Below are 17247 nucleotides of genomic sequence, written 5' to 3' on the forward strand. Positions count from 1 at the left end.
GTTGAAAACCATCTTTACATGTAATAAAAAAAAATATATGTTTAAGAAAAGAAACAAACAAATGAGTGAATGAATCCTTGCTGATAGCTTGGTTGAAGACCTGGCTCTGCTACTTCCTAAGCCCCACCAGCCTCTGCAGATTTATTCCAATTTACTTCCTTTCTTGTACTCTCCAAGGCAGCCAAACAGGCCTGCATGCTATTCCTCACTCATGATGTCCCACTTCCCTCTCCATAATTCCACTTGGGCTGCCCCAGTCCCATCTTCCTTATCCGCCTCTCGGAATTTCTCCCTTTCTTCAAAGTTTGTCTCCAGCTCCCTTCCTACGTGAGCCACTCTATCCCGGCCCCCCGACTGCTAACACCTCCCTTACTAAAGTCACTTTGCATTGTTGTGTCTGCTTATTTATGGACATATCTCCCTGGTTGTATTTGATTCTTTATGAACATGTCTCCTGGATAGAATGGAAGCTTCCTGAGGGTGGAAAGTGTTCTGTTTTTGTCCCTGTGTATACTTAATACTTTACATAATAAATACTTTACATAATACATAATACTTTATATACTATGTGTTGAATAAATGCTTCCCGTTTGATGGAAGTCAAAAGGACTTCCCAGCGGTAAACCTGGTCCAGCAATTCATCTTCATGGGGCCTTCATTTCCTCAGTGGCCGGACGAGCTGGCCTCTGAGGTCCCTTCCCACTATGGTTCTGGGATTCAGTAAGTTCCCCGCACCTCAGCTGAGCAGGTTGGACTAGATTTCCTCGAACAAACAATTTCTATGCTTTGTCCCCACAGCAGGTACAGTCCCAAACTCCAAGACCCTTGAAGTCCAGAGGGAAAAACGAAAGAAGAGACAGCACTGGAAACCTCTAAAACCAGGGGCTGAACAAGTACTCGTTAACAAAGTAAGGACTTACTTCTTGTTCCTCTGGGGGCCCTGGCGGTCTGGTGGCATTTAAGAGAGCGAGGCTTTCTTGTTGCTGGCCACATTTTAAGTGACAGCCCTTCCGGCGTTAGAAGTAGAGGTGATTTTTAAAATGGGTTTCTGAGTTATTATATGGAGACGTCAAAATTGAGAGCATTAACCTTTGGGGTTTTTTTCCTCTGAAATTAATTTCTCTGAGAGACAAATCTGAGTCCTTTTATGGACCCCCACCGCCCACTCCTGCCCTTGACTTTGGCTTCCTTCCCCAAGCAGATGGGGAAACTGTGAGATTTCAAGCCCAAGGTTATTTGGCCAATTTTTATTAACATCCTGTGGGCTCCTGGCTCCCTTCGGATCTCCCGGGTGATATATTTACGGTCCTGTCTCTTAGGGAAAGTTGTTTCACAGATATCAAGGCAAGCTGGGAGCTCCAAGGGTGGGTGTTGCAGGACTGGGTGCTTGCCACCGTGTGTGTGTGGACCTATGCATATGGTCTTTCATATGGCTGTCCATGCATAGGTATTTATATATCTGCTGTGGAGTTATGTATGTTCAAGCATCCTAATGTATACAGGTCTCTGTCTGTTGCCTCGGACAACATGGGGGGAAGCTCTGTAGCAAAGTGGAAAGAAAGAGAAGTTTCCCTAGAGACAGAAGAGCTGCATTTTGATCTTACTGCGCTATCCTGAGCATGAATTATTTCATCTCCCTGGGACTTTTCATGTGTTCAGTGAGCATTTTGGACTAGCTGGCTTATGAAGACCCTCCCTTCCAGCTCTGGATGTAGGAACCTCTGGTTGTGTCTGTGTGTGGGGGTGTGGGTGCACGTGGGTGTGGGTGAGTGTGTGTGTGGGGGGTGTAGCTTTCTACATGCTATATAGAGCTATGTGCCTGTATCCATCTGTTCTCTATGTACATGTACCTTTGTGTGGGAGCATTTGTACATGTAGACCTGTGTGCCTGCAGTGTATAGATCTGTTGAGAATTACATGCCTAAAATCCTTAGCAATATGCCTATGGACCTGTGTGCTCGCGTGGGTACACGTATGTTGAAAAATACAAGCTTCAAGTCCTTAGAAATATGATTGGCTGAAAAAGCAGTGCTTAGACAGACAATTGTCTTTGCTGTGGAACAGTCTCTCTTGGACTGCTCTGCACAGAGGACTCAGACCACTCTGTTCCTTTTGAGCCAAAGGGCAAGAACACTCAGGCCCACTTTGTCTCCAGATTTCATTTAAGCTGCTTTCCCTGCATCTGTCCTCCTTGACCTCAGAACTGTCAGGCTGCCTCAACTTCATAAAATTACTGTATGTATATACTTGAAAACAGATGAAGTCATAGGAGGTTTGAAGTCATCTTGGAAAGACAATGACTCGGTGACCTGACAAGCAGGGCAAACCTGAGGGAGCTCTGGAGCTTGAAAGCACTGCCAGATTTCTTAGTCTACTAGATCAAATGCTCTCACTTGACATAAGGGGAGGTTGAGGCCCACACAGATGAAGCTACTCCCGGCTGAGTCTCTGCATTAGAATTTCAGAATGCAAAGCCAGGTTCCCAGATTTCCCTGATCTTTTCTTTTATAATGCACTGAGGCCACCAGACCTCTGAACTGGCTTAAGATGAGCAGAACAAGTCGGAGGATCCAGAAGCCTTGAGCACCCTCCCCTGGTTCCTGGCCCCTCCTCAGCTACGGTTCTGAAGAGCGGCTAGCCGTCAAAGCTTACTTTCCTCAAAGATGTCTCAGGTACTTCCTGAGATGCTGATGCAGGAGGCCTCTGTTCCTCTCTCAGGGCCTCTTGGGGCTGGTTGATCTCTTAAGATTCCTTCCATCTCCAAATGCATCACTCTCCTAGCTTTGTCAAACTCCTTCGGTAAACAGAGGCCGGGAAGCTGGTTTAGATTAGATGTTGAAGGGAAAGCTCCTTGATGATTGGAGCTGGCCTGAAGTGGAATAGAAGAATAGCAGAAGGTAGATCAGCACACGCTAGGTATGTTGGCAAGCGCATTCTTGGCTTAATGCCTTCTCACCTCAGAGGGTTTGTTGAACCTCTGCCAAGTGCAGGGCATAGCCAGGGGGGTGGCACTGTGGGGAAATCTCCGTGATCCACAGATGACTCAGGATCTGAGGCTTCTCTGGGGCCTGAGAAGTTACTGATGTGTTCAGGGACACACAGCCAGGACTTGAATCCAGAGCTGGTAGACTCCAAAGCTGCTATGCGAGAAGGTCTTTATGACGCTTAAACTTTTGCTGTGGTTTAGTCCTTCTAGTCATGTCCAGCTCTTTGGGTCATCATTTGAGGCTTTCTTGGCAGAGATACTGAAGTGGTTCACCATTTCCTTCTCTGGCTCACTGTACAGATGAGGAAACTGAGGCAAACAGGATGAAATGACTTGCCAGAGTTATATACAGTCAGCAAGTGTGTGGCGCTGGATTTGAACTCCTCTTCCTGAGTCCAGACCCAACACTCTATCCACTGCAGTGCCACCTAGTTGTCCTAGATGCTTAAACTAGCAAGTATAAAAATGAGATGTGTTAATCTTCTTGATTTTCACATTAAGTGAAAAGAGATCCATGGAGTCTGGTGAGGAAGGGTTGTTACTAATAGGGGTGGTAGGAATCAAGAAAGCCTTCCTACAGGAGATGGCATTTGAGCTGAGCTTTAAAGGGTGGGATCAAAAGCTGAAAGGGACCTCAGAGACAATCTAAGCTAACCCCATCAGAGGAAACTGAGGCCCGGATGTCATAGGATCCTCAACCTCATACTGAAAAAGATCTCAGAGGTCTAGTCTAGCTCTTACTTGGAAGAGGGGGAAGTTGAGTCTCATGGAGTTGAAAAAGTATGCTCAAGGGGCAGCTAAGTGGCGCAGTGGATAGAGCACCAGCCCTGAATTCAGGAGGACCGGAGTTCAGATCTGGTCTCAGACACTTAACACTTCTTGGCTGTGGGACCCTGGGCAAGTCACTTAACCCCAATTACCTCAACAACAACAAAAAAAAAAAAAAAAAAAAGAAGAAGAAAAGAAAAGAAAGAAAGAAAGAAAGAAAGCATGCCCAAGACCACACAGAGCATCCCTAGATATAGTTCTAGAAGGAATCATAGAAGCCATTGGGTCCAATCTGTGCTACAGATAAAAATCACTCAGCTATTAAGAGATAAGTGACTTAGCCAGGGTCCTACAGCTAGGAAAAGTCTAAGGCAGGAAGTGAACCCTTGTATTCCTGATCTCTTAAGGGTTCAGGCCTGTGACCCTCCTAGATCCTAATGATGCCGCCAAGCAAGGGGAGGGAGAAAGGGGAAGGGAAAATAGAATATCAAAGGGATAAACAGCTTCATATAATTCCAAAACACTATAAATCATATTCCAAGAGATTCTACCCCCCCTCCTCCAGTCCCTCAGGCATCGCAAAAGTGTGTCTGTGTTTTGGGGGCCTCTCCCTGGCTTTCCCTCCTGAGAAGTATAGAACCCAGCCCTACCATCCTCTATCAAAAACCAATTCAAACTTGCTCCCGTCCCCCACTAAGTTAAATTTAGCCCAGCTTCTTTCTTCTCTGGTGCTAGGCTGAGAAAATATTTTTAAAAACTAATTCATTAATTACTTGATAACGGTAAAGTGCTTGAGAGGAGTGGGGGGAAGGGGAGGTTGAAATTCTAAATCTGGCCCTAAATCACTGATTCAGCATCTGACTTTGCCGGGCCCTTTTTGGGTGGGCCGGCTGGCCAGAGTGGTACCCAAAATAAACATCATGCCCCTTCCAGTGGGAGGATTTGAGCTTTTCCCAGCTCTTCCATTCTCTCAGCCTTCCCCAACTCCAGGACAGATGAGCCACTTGTGTTCTCCTCATCTGTAGAATGAGGGTTCTAAACTCCAAGAAGCTCCCTAATCTTGGAGATTTGCAAGTGGGGGGGGGGGTTAGAGATTTCATCTGGATTTCCAAAAAACTAAAAAAAATTAAAGCCTTCCTAGTCAATTTTGCCAAAGTGAAATAGGCTTAGTTGGGTCATGGTGAGTTCCCTGGAGGTCTTTGAGCAGAAACTGAATGCCCCCAGCTCAGCATTATTGGAAAGGGCATTCTGAGCAGGCGCGGTTCTGACTGAGGGGTCCAGCTCAGATGCCCTGATCGTGCAGTTTTGTTTGCTTTTTGGTTTTTTTCTGTCAGTACTGAGAGGAAGCATGATAGAGTGGGGAGAATATTAGGCCTGGAGTTAGCCATACTAGTTCAAATGGAGCCTCAGGCATTTCCTAGCTTTGTGACCTTGGGCAAATCAGTTCATCTCTGTCTGCCTTGGTTGCCTTATTTGTAAGATGAGGATTTGCCCTTCCAGATCTAGAATTCTATGGACTTGAGGGTTTCAGATAGTGTCTTGAGAGTGAGAAAATTCAGCTTTGAGGCAGATTTCTCTACCTATAAAAATAGCCTCTCGGAAGGGCTGATGCCATGGGGGGGAGGGGTGGGTCCAGGAAGGGGTTATCTCTGCATTTGAGATAACAGTGGCTGGTCCTACTAGAGCACTTTAAGGTTTACAAAGAACATTCCCCTTCCTCGGGAGGAAGAGGGAGTGTGAGGATTATCACTCTTTACAGAATAGGAAATGGAAGCTTAAAGGAAGTGGCTGGGTCCGGGTTATACTGCTATAACTACTATGAAAATCTAATAATCCATCAGGGAGGGTATGGCTGTGCTTTGAGGCAGTTGTCTCACTCAAGAGACAGTTCAGGGAAAACAGCCTAGTAAGCATGGCCTCCCAATATTTTAGGCTCCAGTCCTAGCTCTAGCATTTCTGGTCTAGGTGACTCTAGCATTTCTGGTCTAGGTGACTCTAGACCTTCAGCCTCAGTTTCCTCTTCTAGAGAATGGACCTGAAGTCCCTTTTGGCTCTAGATCCATGAAAGGTGACGGAACCTTTCTTCCGAGGTTTGGGGAAAGGGGAGGGGGAATTCATCTGCTGTGGCCCAATCACTCTGAACGTGTTTCCTCGTTTATGAAAGAGGTATGATGATAAGAATATTTGGAGCAGCGCACCTACCTCAGCGCAGGCTTGTTGGGAGCCTTAAATGAAGATTATGGCTATCAAGTGTCCTATAAACACTTGGAGCCATTACTGGCCTTCCTCAGAGTAAATAATAATGGCTGGTCTGCAACAGAGAAGGAAACGTGAGGCCCATGGTTCCAAAGCATTCCCTTACTCATCCTGAGTCAGAGCTCTCCCCCTCCCGGAAGCAGAGGGGATGTCAGACATTTGTGAGGCACTGGCACGGAGTGAGTGTTGTTTAATAAATGCTTATTCCCTTTCCATATTGAGTGGGGAGGGAGTTGGGTCTTCTTCCTGGCCTCCTAAAATCCTGCTCAAGTCATTCTGAAGATGCTAACGGAGCAGAGTGTGGGCGGGGCTGGTCCAGGGCGAGCCCGGGGTCTTCCTTCAGCCATCCCCTGGCACTGGGTGGCTTGGCCTTGAGGCTAGCTCTACATTTGGAAGCGGGGGTCAGGGTCCAAGTCCCGGCTCTGCCGCTCTCTGTGTGAGATTGGGCAAAGCCTCAGTTTTCTGAAAAATGCAGTATTTTGCTCATCACTGGGGTCTCTTCCAGCCTTAAATCTCTGGTCCTATCAATTCATGAGTAAGGTGGATAAGTCTGATAGAAAGAGCCTGGATTCCAGAGTCCAAGGGCCTGCTTTCAAATCCTGTGTGACCTGAGAATGTTCTTTCCCCTCCCCGGGCCTCCTTTGAGTCTGCACTGGACTCGGTGGCTTTTGGTGTCCCTTCCAGATGTAGCCCTGGTTTCTTTTGGGCACTTTAGTTCAGGAGCCGTGATTAAGCACCTTCTGTGTGCTAGGAGGGAAAAGAGAGGGGAGGAGCCTGAAGATGCTTTGGGGGCAGATGTCCGCATCCTGCTCATTAGGACCTCATATTAAAGCTGCCTAGAGCCAGGCTGCTCAGCATAGGCAGGGAGCCGTCCACAGCTGAGACCTCTGGGGTAGCCTCCGGCTCTCACTCACCCACGGGCCCTTCCAGCACGCGGTCGGTTAACTTTGCAGAGCAGGAACCTAGAGGGCCTGAGAAGCTTGGAAGGCCCTTCAGGTGGGAGGCAGGGGCTCCAGTGACAGCAAGAGCTTATACTCTTTTGCTGGTCCCTGGCTGACATTCCTGGAAATTCTAAGGCTCCTCGTGGCCTAATTATGCCTTTCAGCTGTTGACAGGGGCGCATGATGGCCACGACTTGGCCCAGGTTTCGGTGACCGGGCTGTCTGTTGGTGGGGGGGAGGGGCGGGGAGAGAAATGGAAGCAGGTGGGAGGAGTTTAGTGCTTGGTGATAACTGTTCTTTCTGTGTTTCTGTCTCTTCCCTCCCCTCTCCTTTCCCCCAACTAAAGGCCTCTGTGCTGTCTCGTTCTTTTCTTTTTCAATTTCTTACCCTTTCCAAGCTTGTCTCTGGCTCAGTGGAACTGCTCATTTAACCACCTTGTTCATTCTTTCGGCACTCTAAACCTCAATTCACTTTTTTTCTTGTATTCTTACAAATCTTTTCACTTTGACTTTCCCATTCCCCCTCTTCCTTTCTCCCTCTCTCCCTCCCCCCCTCAGCCCTATACTCCCCTCCTCCCCCTTTCCTAGCCCCCTCCCACCCCCAACCCCTCCTCCCTCTCCCATCTTCCCTCTCCCTTCCCCTTCCTCCCACCTTCCCTCCTCCTCACCCACTTTCCTTCCCATTCCTTCTCCCTCCCCTATCCCTCCTCTCCTTCCCTTTCCATCTTCCTCCTCTCACTTGCATACCCCACCCTTCCTGACCCCCATCCTCCCTCTACCTCCCATCCCCCATTGTCCTACTCCCTCAACTTCCCAGACACTTCCTACTCGGTCCTTAGTCCCCTATCCTCTTCTCCCTCCCATCAACCGTTCTTCCAACTCCCTCTTACCGCCCATCCCTTCTTCCCCTTCCCCCTCTCCCTCTCCTACCCTCTCCTCCACCATCCCTCCCTGGAGCTCCTCCTTCTGCCCTCCCCTGGAACCTCTTCCCTCCCCTCATGCCTCCCCCGTTCCATTTCCCATGTCCCTGACTCCTTCCCGTCTCTCCTTTCATTCCCCCTCCCCCTAACTTCTCCCATTACTCCTCTCCCCCCCTTCTCCCAAACCCTGCATCTTCTTTATTCTATTTCCCTTCCCTCCCTCCCTCCCTCTCATTTCTCCTCTGCTCACTCCCTTTTCCCATCCCTCCTCTCCCTTCTCACTTACTCCTCTGCTTCCCCTCTCTAATCCATCCAAGTTGCCTCTCTCTCTTTCTCTCTCTCTCTCTCTCTCTCTCTCTCCCTTTTTCTGTTTGTCTCTTCCCCCTCTCCCTCCTCCAGCTTGCTCTATTCCTGCTCACATCAGGGCCTGCAGAGCATAGAATTCACCCAGAGACTGCCTGCCCATCGGCTACCATCCCTGCCTGCCTGCCTGCCCTCAGGGCTCACCTGCCAGTACTACCATGCCTCCTTCCAAGCTCCAGACTGCTTGCTACCTTGCTTGCTCGCTTTGTTTTCACATCACCTGACTCTCGGGCAGCCGCAAAGGACGTTGGACCTCTAGGGAGGCAAGAAGGCCAGGGACGAGGATAAACCGCTTGTAGGGGACTGGCCAGGGATGGCCAGCCCAGGAACCACCCTTGCAGTACAGTGTGTAACTAACCATCACAGGGACTCATCCAGCTGCTGGGTAGCCTGTCTCTCCATCTCTAAGGCTCATTTCTTTACTTTGGAATTAAAGTATCCAAACAGCCTGTCTACTTTCTTTTCCAGGGAACAAGAGGTTTGTTTGGACCCCTCTGCCGGGGCACCCGCGTTGAACCATCCACTGCCTGACGCTTGGGGGAGGGCACCAACTGTGGGGAACGTGGGGGAGGACTTGGTGAGCATGGGTGGAGGAAGAGAGATAAAATGGGTTGGGTGTTTGGAGGGCTAGATGGGGGAATTGCCAGTGGAGAGGGGAGGGGGGGATTAGAAGGACCTGCTCCCTCCATTTCTGTGCTCGGAAGCTTCCTTGTCTCCTAGGTTACGGGGCCTCCAGAGAGAAGGTCCCTTGGATTTTTGACATTCTAGGGCCCCTTCCAGCCCCGGGGGGCCGATTCTTATCATTCTCTGAGAGTATCTTGTTCTGTAACTTACATAACATCCTTCATTGGGATTTGCAGTGCTACTTGCTGTGGCAGAATTCTTAAGAAGACAGGCCATCTCAGCCTGCTCTCTAAAGCAGCATGACCCCGCATACCCCCTCCACGGACCAATCTCCAGGCCACCCCCTCTGGGGGCCACTGGAGGCCCCCACATTAAGCCCGTGGCCTGAGGTCCGATCGGAATTGTTCTCAGGCTCTGCTGGGCTGGGGGTGGGGGACCACTGTTACCCCAGAGAAAATGCTGAGGCCTAGTTGGGCTTCAGGGAGCCTCGGCTGAGAGTCACTTCGTTTAGAGGGAGCCTGCATTATTGTGGAGAAGAAACCGTCTTCCCCCCCAGAGAAGTAGACGTTGATTACCAATAACAATTCACACTTCACTCCCGGTGCGGTGTCGGCAAGCAGCAGATGTACAGATACTTAGGCCATTTGGGTGGCATAGAATGGGAGATAGCATGAGTTGGGAGAAGACGGGGGCAGGCAAGAAAGCCAGTGTGGAGGCTGGGCTCTCGACGTTCCCAGAAGCACAGTGTTTCAGACTGGGAAGAGCCTTCGGAGGCTCTCTGGGCCAAGCTGATGCCGAACAAGAGAATCCCCAGCCACCGGTCATGCAGTCTCTTGAACATTTCAGTTGATGTGGAACTATCTTAAGACATTCTGTTCCACTTTGAGATCTCTTAAATTATGTTGCTCTCTCCTATGCTGCCCCCCCCAAAAAAAGCCTAAATCTCAACCTCCCTTTTTCCCCCTTGCTACCTATTTGTAACTTCTGAGGTCTGCTAGTCAGACCTTCAAAGACTTGAAGATAGCATGAGAAAGGGGGTGGGATCACCCTATTAGCTTCTTGTCCAGGGTTGCAGCTGTTGGTGAAATGGAGTTTGAAGATTGGCTATAGATTGCAAAGAGGCAGGGTGATACAGTGGTGAGATCCAACCTCAAAGCCTGGGAGCCTTGGGTTCAAGTTGGGCCTTTACCGCCTCCTAGCTATGTGACCTGGGAGGGCAAGTGGCTTCACCTCTCAGTGGGATTTGCCAGGTGGTGACAAACTACATGGGAGAAAGGAATTGCCTTACCTGGGAGTTCCAAATAAGTGCGCAGGCCCAGTCCCCATCCCGTTGTGGACCACAAAACCTCTAATGACCCCAAATTTCTCCCAGAAACAAATGTCCATCTTTGCACTATCAATATTCTCCCTAGAGGTAGGCTGGGTGCTTACTCGGTTCATTCCATGCCTCAACTTCTCCTGAGGGGGCTTATAGGGGGGTTATGTGAGACTACGCCAGTTTCCCGAGTAGTAAAATGAATATCACACAGTGGGAGACACACAGTGGGTGGCATTGAGCTGCAGCACAGAACCAGTGGGGGATTTTTAGCATGTCACGAGGGAAGCAGATGAGAGGAAGAACAGATGGTCTGGTCACATGATGAGGGAGAGGGATGACAGGCAAACAGACTCAGTGCTTCCCTGGTACCCTTGTCATGTCAGGAGAGAAGGCCTCGAGCATCATATAGAGCTTAGGGGTGGATGTGGACAGCAGCCACCCAGGACGGGCAGGCAGGCACATTGTTGGAGGGAGGCGCATTGAAGAACAGGGAGGTCCCAGGTGTGCTGAAGTGGCTGAGGTGAAGACTGAGGATGGAGGCAGATATATAGCCTCAGTGACCATGGATCTGATCTCCAAGAATGATGCAATGTGTCTGACAGGGCCGCCTCAGACCACTGAGCTCTCCTCCAGATCCTGTCCCTCTTGAGCTCTTCGCCTTTGAACAAGCCATGCCCCCTCTCTGTGCCTTGGTTTGTTCCTCGGTAACACGAGGATGAAAGCTAACGTCCATCCACTGCGGCTCTAGGAGTCTGTGTGAAGGGGCCGTGTCCGGGTCTGTTCTCTTTTACGGTCCCTGATGGCGCCTATATTGCAATGCGTGTTCTAAGTCTCTGACCTCCACCATTTCTTAAGCTCCTTTCTTGTTCTGATGTCCTGTGGACAGTATATATGCTGCCGCCCTTTTGGCTCTCAGGTGCTGGCGGGTCCCCAATTTCCCTGATGCCCTCTGTTCTAAGGTTTCTCCTAGCTCTGTATTCTAGCTTCTGAGGTCCTTTCCTCCTCTTTCACAGGAGCTCTAAGGTTGCTTCCAGTTTGGGCACGGCATTCCGAGTAGGGTGGCTCATCCCTAGGGCCGCACGATGCTGGTGACCCAAAGCCCCCCCGGCCCACAGCAGCTGGCCTGGCAGCCCTCTAAGGAGTTGGCCAGAGGTGAGCGGTGGCCTCCTTTAGTCCTCTGAAGGCAGTGTTGCCGGAAAGGAGAGGAAGTCTCCAGAGAATTGAGCTCTAAGCAGGGATGCTGGACAGGCAAACCTTTCTGAGGAAGAAGCCATCCCATTAGCCCCACAGGCCCAGGCTTTTGAGCCCCAGTCCAGGCCCATGTTCTGCTTTGATTGGGCTGACCTTTTTCTCCAAGGTGAACTTCCTGAGCTGACAGGAGAAGGGAAGGGAGAAGGTAGTCTAATCAGCCCATGTGAAGGTAAAGGCTTAGGTCTGGGAAATAAAAGTTCTCAACAATATGAAAGCCAGGCATCAGGAGCTCCAGAGAAGGCCAGCCCTCGTGAGGGGAGCCACAATACTAGAGCACCCAGTGAGCTCCATGCTGGCGAATGCAGGGCAGATTTGGGGAGCCAGGATGATGATAATGGAGTGCAATCAGCAGACTGGAGGAACGTCAAGGTGCTTGGGGCTTCTGGCTTGACAACTGTGGGTCCCCAAGTGGGCCTTAGGTGCATCTTCATCCCTTTCCAGCCTCCAATCACATTCCTACTAAAGCGCCAGGTCCTGGGCTGGGTTTTGGGGATACAAGAGCAATGAAGGAAGCCATCCCTCCTCCCAAGGAAAGGACCCATTAATTGCAGACAAGGAGAACACTTATGCACATATGGCCCGTAAAAGGAATGATTGCACATGGATCCCAGGGAGTTGGGGAAGACGAGAGGAAGGGTGAGCTCTGGCCTTAGAGGAATCAGGAAAGGGTTCCTGCAGAACGCGGCACTTGAAGACAGATGAGGCAGAGATGCAGAGGAGGCAGTGCATTCCAGGTGTGAGGGATGACCTGTGCCTTGGCACTGGGAGGTGGAGTGGTTGAGGTGTGAGAATTGAGGGTTGAGAGATCCCCTGACAGCAATGGGGTCCCCCTTGGCTACTTGCAGGTTTTGTGAAAGAATTTGGAAACCTCAATGAATACAGACTCAAGGTTTGTAGCAAGAATGGGATTTATTTAGGCTAAAAAACCAGCTTTCTTAGGGGGCAAGATCCTGTTAGGACTATTGCAAAGATGGGTTTACACTGAGAAGAAATCATCTTCATCAGTGGACAAAATCCCGTTAGGACTTCTGCAAAAGTTTATACTGAGAAAGACCCAGCGGGCTAAGTCCAGAAGGGCCTTAGCAAAGATTCGGGGTTCAGAGAGGTCTTTCATTAGCCGGCTCAGGTTTGAGGCTGAAGAGATTAAGGGCTAATTTTGTGATTCAATGGAGGACAGTGATTATACCCCAGGCCAAGATCTCTAATTGAATGCGTTTACTTAGTGGGGAGTTTGCCTCAGGGTCAGACAGAAGAGTAGGCCTGGAAGGTTTGAGATTCCAGATTACCCTTCCCCCAAAGATTCCTTGCCAACCCTTCCCCACCGATTAAAGGGGACACAATTTACATCGGAGTGGCAGGTCTGAGGAAGAGAGAGAGGGCCAGCCTCTATATACAGTGTGAGAGAAAGAATAAACCTTTCTTCCACTCTCACTCCCCAGGTAGAAAGAGAAATCGGGCCGGCTCGTGAAAAGTTTTAATATTTTCTTATTTTATCCTGAGACAATAGTGAGCCATTGAAGAGAGTGGCATGGGGTGAGGGGGGAGTGAGGAGTTCAGTGAAATGCTGAGGCTGCAAATTTGGACCCCCTCTCTGGTTGAGGAGCTTTAAAAGTAGCATGACAGAACTAGCCTCCCTTTCACCATGGATGGGCCCTCTCTTGTCTCCTTGCTATGGTTTATGGTTAATCCAAGGAGTAGCTTCAATGCAAATTTTTCAGCATTGGCTACCAGAAAGGTGAACTAGATGGCACCATATTGGATAGAAGCACTGGGCATGGAATCAGGAAGATCTGAGTTTAAATCTTAACCTTAGGTACTCACTGAATGGACAAGTCATTTAACCCCATTTCCCTCATTTTCCTTATCTGTACAATGATCTGGAAAAGGAAATGGCCAACCACTCTGCCAAAAAAAAAAAAAAAAAAAAAAAAAAAAGGGCAGCTAGGGGGCGCAGTGGATAGAGCACCAGCCCTGAATTCAGGAGGACCCAAGTTCAAATCTGGTCTCAGACACTTAACACTTCCTAGCTGTGTGACCCTGGGCAAGTCACTTAACCCCAGCTTCAAAAAAACAAAAACAAAACAAAACAAAAACAACCCAAATGGGGTCAAGAAGTGTCAGATGTGACTAAACAACAACAACCCTATAAAATCAGCAGAGGATTATAAGATCAGATATTGAAAACTAAAACTTATTTGAGAGGTGGCTTTTTACTTTTTTAACCAGAAGAGGGCCAAGGCAATAGCTTGTTCTGATAAAAAATAGATAAAAATAGTGATCATACTAGTTGGTATTGCTAGCATTTCAAGGTATACACTTTATGTATACATATATATCATTTCATTCTCACAACAACCCTGGGAAGTAGGTGCTACTGATACCCCATTTTACAAATGAGGAAACTGAGGTGGCAATGGTTAAGTGACTTGCCCAAGGTAACTTAAGCTAGTACATAACTGAGGTGGGATTTGAACTCAGGTCCTCCCTACTCTAGAGCCCATGCTCTGTGCACTATGGCATCACACCTAGCTACTATATCAGAACATCATAGATTTAGACAAAGGCCAAAGTAATGACTTGCTCTGATAATAATAGCATTTATGTATATATATAAATGTTTTCATTTGATTCTCATAATGACCCTGGGATGTAATGCTGTAATAGTCCTCTATGCATAATGATCCCCGGAGGTAGGTGCTGTTATTATCCCTATTTTGAGGAAACTGAGGCAAAGGTGAAATGACTTGCTGAGGCTCATATAATTAGTAAGTATCTGAGGCAGAATCTTTCAGTGATTTATCTACTGCACCACTTGGCTCTTATGTCATAGATTGATTTAGAACTGGGAGGGATCTAAGGACTAGAAGTCCAACTGTCACTTTTCACTGATGAGGAAACTGAGTCAGACAGAAGTTCACTGTCTTGCCCAGTATCACACAGCTTGTAAGCATCTGAGGCAGGATTGGAATTCAGGTCTTATGACTCAGGTCCACTTTCCTATCCATTAGGCCTATGACTAAGGTCCCCCAAAACCAGAGTCAAATGTAATTGGGAAATATTAGTTTTCCAAGTCAATATATGCCCGCAGAGAACTCTACTTCTCTAGAGTTCAGTGGACCCTTTGAGTTTGATTCCTTTGTTATATCAGGCTGACTCAAATGATACACAAAAGGGATGCTTGGGACTTTGTTAGACCATCTTATTAGTGTATGAACATTTCTAGGTAAATCTAGTTCATTTCTTTTGTTCCTCAGTCGCAGATTAGGATCATAACCTCAGTCTGCCATGAGCCAAGAGCATTCTGTTCTTTTCAGATGGGCCTAGAAAGGAATATGAATAGGCAATTCAATCTGCTGTCCCTTCCCAGGAAAATAACTCACAATATAACATTAGTGTTGCTAGGTGAACAGGCTGCTTGTCAGCCTGAGAGTGATAAGCCTCCTGGGGGCTCAAACCTTCGCTTGCCAAATCATGTGGCAAGTCATTTCCTAACTCTGCTTCTCAGTTTCTTCATCTGTAAAATGGGATCGATAATTTCTGTACTACCTGGTATGAAATGGAGTGTGATATCAGTGGCATCAGGTTCTCATTCCCTTTGTTCCTTTCCGATGCTGTCCTTTGCATTTCTTCTTCCGTCCAACTCGTCTCGGTGATACATGCTGCTCCCTATCTGTGCTCTTTCTGCTGCCTTTTGGGTGACTTGTAATTTGGATTCTTCAGAGGAGGTGGTGTTTCGTGACTTCTAGCCAAATAATATGACTGGGAGAATATTGCTTTTAAAATGGTGGGCAGGCTAAGTGACCCCACAGGTCTCGTCTAAGAGCTCTGAATCGATGATCCTCTGAATTTTATTTCATGAAACAACTCGAGGGCATTGAAATCACTGCACAGTCTTCTGTATAATCAGCCAACTGTCCCTCTATGATTCAGTGACCGAGTCTAAGTGGCCAGTTCTATCCGTAAACCATCTGATGGTATAGTATAGGCATTCTTCATCCATATGGATAGAGTGTTAGGATGAATTCTTTTAGTAGAATTGTTGAGCATTCCAGTGAAGATGTATATCCAGTTGGTCTATATATCCAGAGTCTTGTGACTCTGGGCAAGTCATTTAACATTTTAATGACCCAGGTAACTCTTTATATGTTGCATGTAGCTGATAGGGAGCTATGTTTTGCATCATTTCATAATTGATAATCACATTTCTTGCCTTCTCAGTAGGCAGGGGAGGGGTGAGCAGAAAGGAGAGAATTCAGAACTCAATTTTTAAAAAATGAATGTTAAAAGAAAATAATACTTTTTTAGTTTTTTAATTTTTATTTGTTTATTTTTTCTGAGGCTGGGGTTAAGTGACTTGCCCAGGGTCACACAACTAGGAAGTGTTAAGTGTCTGACACCAGATTTGAACTCGGGTCCTCCTGAATTCAGGGCTGGTGCTCTATCCACTGCGCCACTTAGCTGCCCCAAGAAAATAATAATTTTTTTTAAAAAGACAATAACTTGCAGAACAGGTTGCCAATCTATATCATTAGAGGGAGTCTCCTTGACAGGCATTATCTTTAGAAGTGTCAAATATGTGACCTTCTGCTTCTTATGGCCCACTACATTCCTAAATATCCAAACCGGATTAAAATGAAATATGTGATTCTTTAAAGTCATTATGTGGCCCACAGGGGTCCTTATGTATAATTTAGTGGTCCCCTTTCTATTTGAATCTGACATCATGGCTCAATACCAATGAAGTGAGAGGTCTGGGGGAGAAAGAGAGAGAAATGGATCTCATTTAGAAGTCTCTGCAGTGACCTTGGGCTTGCACATTGTCACCACACACAGAGACATCTTGAGGATCTTAACCACAGGGAATCCTCCCTCTTTGATTTGGACTCTCCACAAGGCATCTTCCATGACAGCAATGAACAGCTTTGATGAGCAGCTCTCTCTCTCTGATTTATTCCTTGTTTAATATCATAATTAGAAAGTCATTAAACCAATCTCTTGTGTTGTGCCAAACCCAGAATCCCATATGATGTTAGCATATATAGTGGAGGCAAGTTCTTATATAAATCTCAAAGGTGGCATTTTGTTCTCCCAGATGGAATTGCTTACCCCAAAGCAGTAAGTACAATGAGATCATGTATTTTCGGCATCCTTCCAGACAGTTGTGTGACTGTAAAGATGTACTCTTGTCAGAGATATCATTTGGGAAAGCCTGCCTGCTTCTATCTTGTTTCTTCATCAAGGCTAGATTCGATATAAGTATAGATGGTGCTTGTAAAGAATTCCTAGTGATGAGAGAGTAGGTGTATTTATTGATTGCCAGTTATTAATGTCTTAATCAACCCATTTAGAAAAATTAATAGTAATTCATTTTCCCCCAATCATTTGGGATGTTGAGAATCAATCTTTCAATACCTTCAAAATTGTACTGCCTCTAGCACAGACCTCTCCTGGATAGACTTGCTCAGCTTTGGCACTTTTTCTATCTTTATTTTCTTTAATATAATTTCTCCATCCTTATGCTGGGAAGTGGAGGAGATGAGGGTGGAAACCATAAAGTTAGAGCCCAGATGTGTTGGCTACACTACCACTTATGGATAAATTTCTTTTGTTTTTTTAAATTAAAATAATTTCTTATAGAAATCTATATTGCTCTTTTCTATTTCTTTCTTCCTCCCTCCTTTCTTTCTTTTTCTTTCTCTTCCTCCCTCCCTTTCCCTTTCTTTCCATCCTTTCTTTTCTCCCTCCCTCCTTCCCTCCCTTCTTTCTTTCCCACCTTTCTTTCTTTCTTCCTCCCTCTCATTTTTTCTATCTTCCTTTCTCT

The 17247-nt window shown here is 47.3% G+C and overlaps 1 protein-coding gene across 2 annotated transcripts in view; it reads left to right on the forward strand.

The window, feature by feature from the left end:
• The window catches only part of ARHGEF9 (Cdc42 guanine nucleotide exchange factor 9), a 262559-nt gene that overhangs the window by 45059 nt on the left and 200253 nt on the right, over nt 1–17247 (forward strand). For both annotated transcript variants that reach the window (XM_074278058.1, XM_074278057.1), the window contains one exon: nt 799–908. In XM_074278058.1, coding sequence (XP_074134159.1) covers nt 799–908 — 110 coding nt within the window. The remainder of the gene's footprint in view (nt 1–798; nt 909–17247) is intronic.

This window comes from Sminthopsis crassicaudata, chromosome X (assembly GCF_048593235.1).
Source record: "Sminthopsis crassicaudata isolate SCR6 chromosome X, ASM4859323v1, whole genome shotgun sequence".
In the NCBI taxonomy this organism is placed as follows: domain Eukaryota; kingdom Metazoa; phylum Chordata; class Mammalia; order Dasyuromorphia; family Dasyuridae; genus Sminthopsis; species Sminthopsis crassicaudata.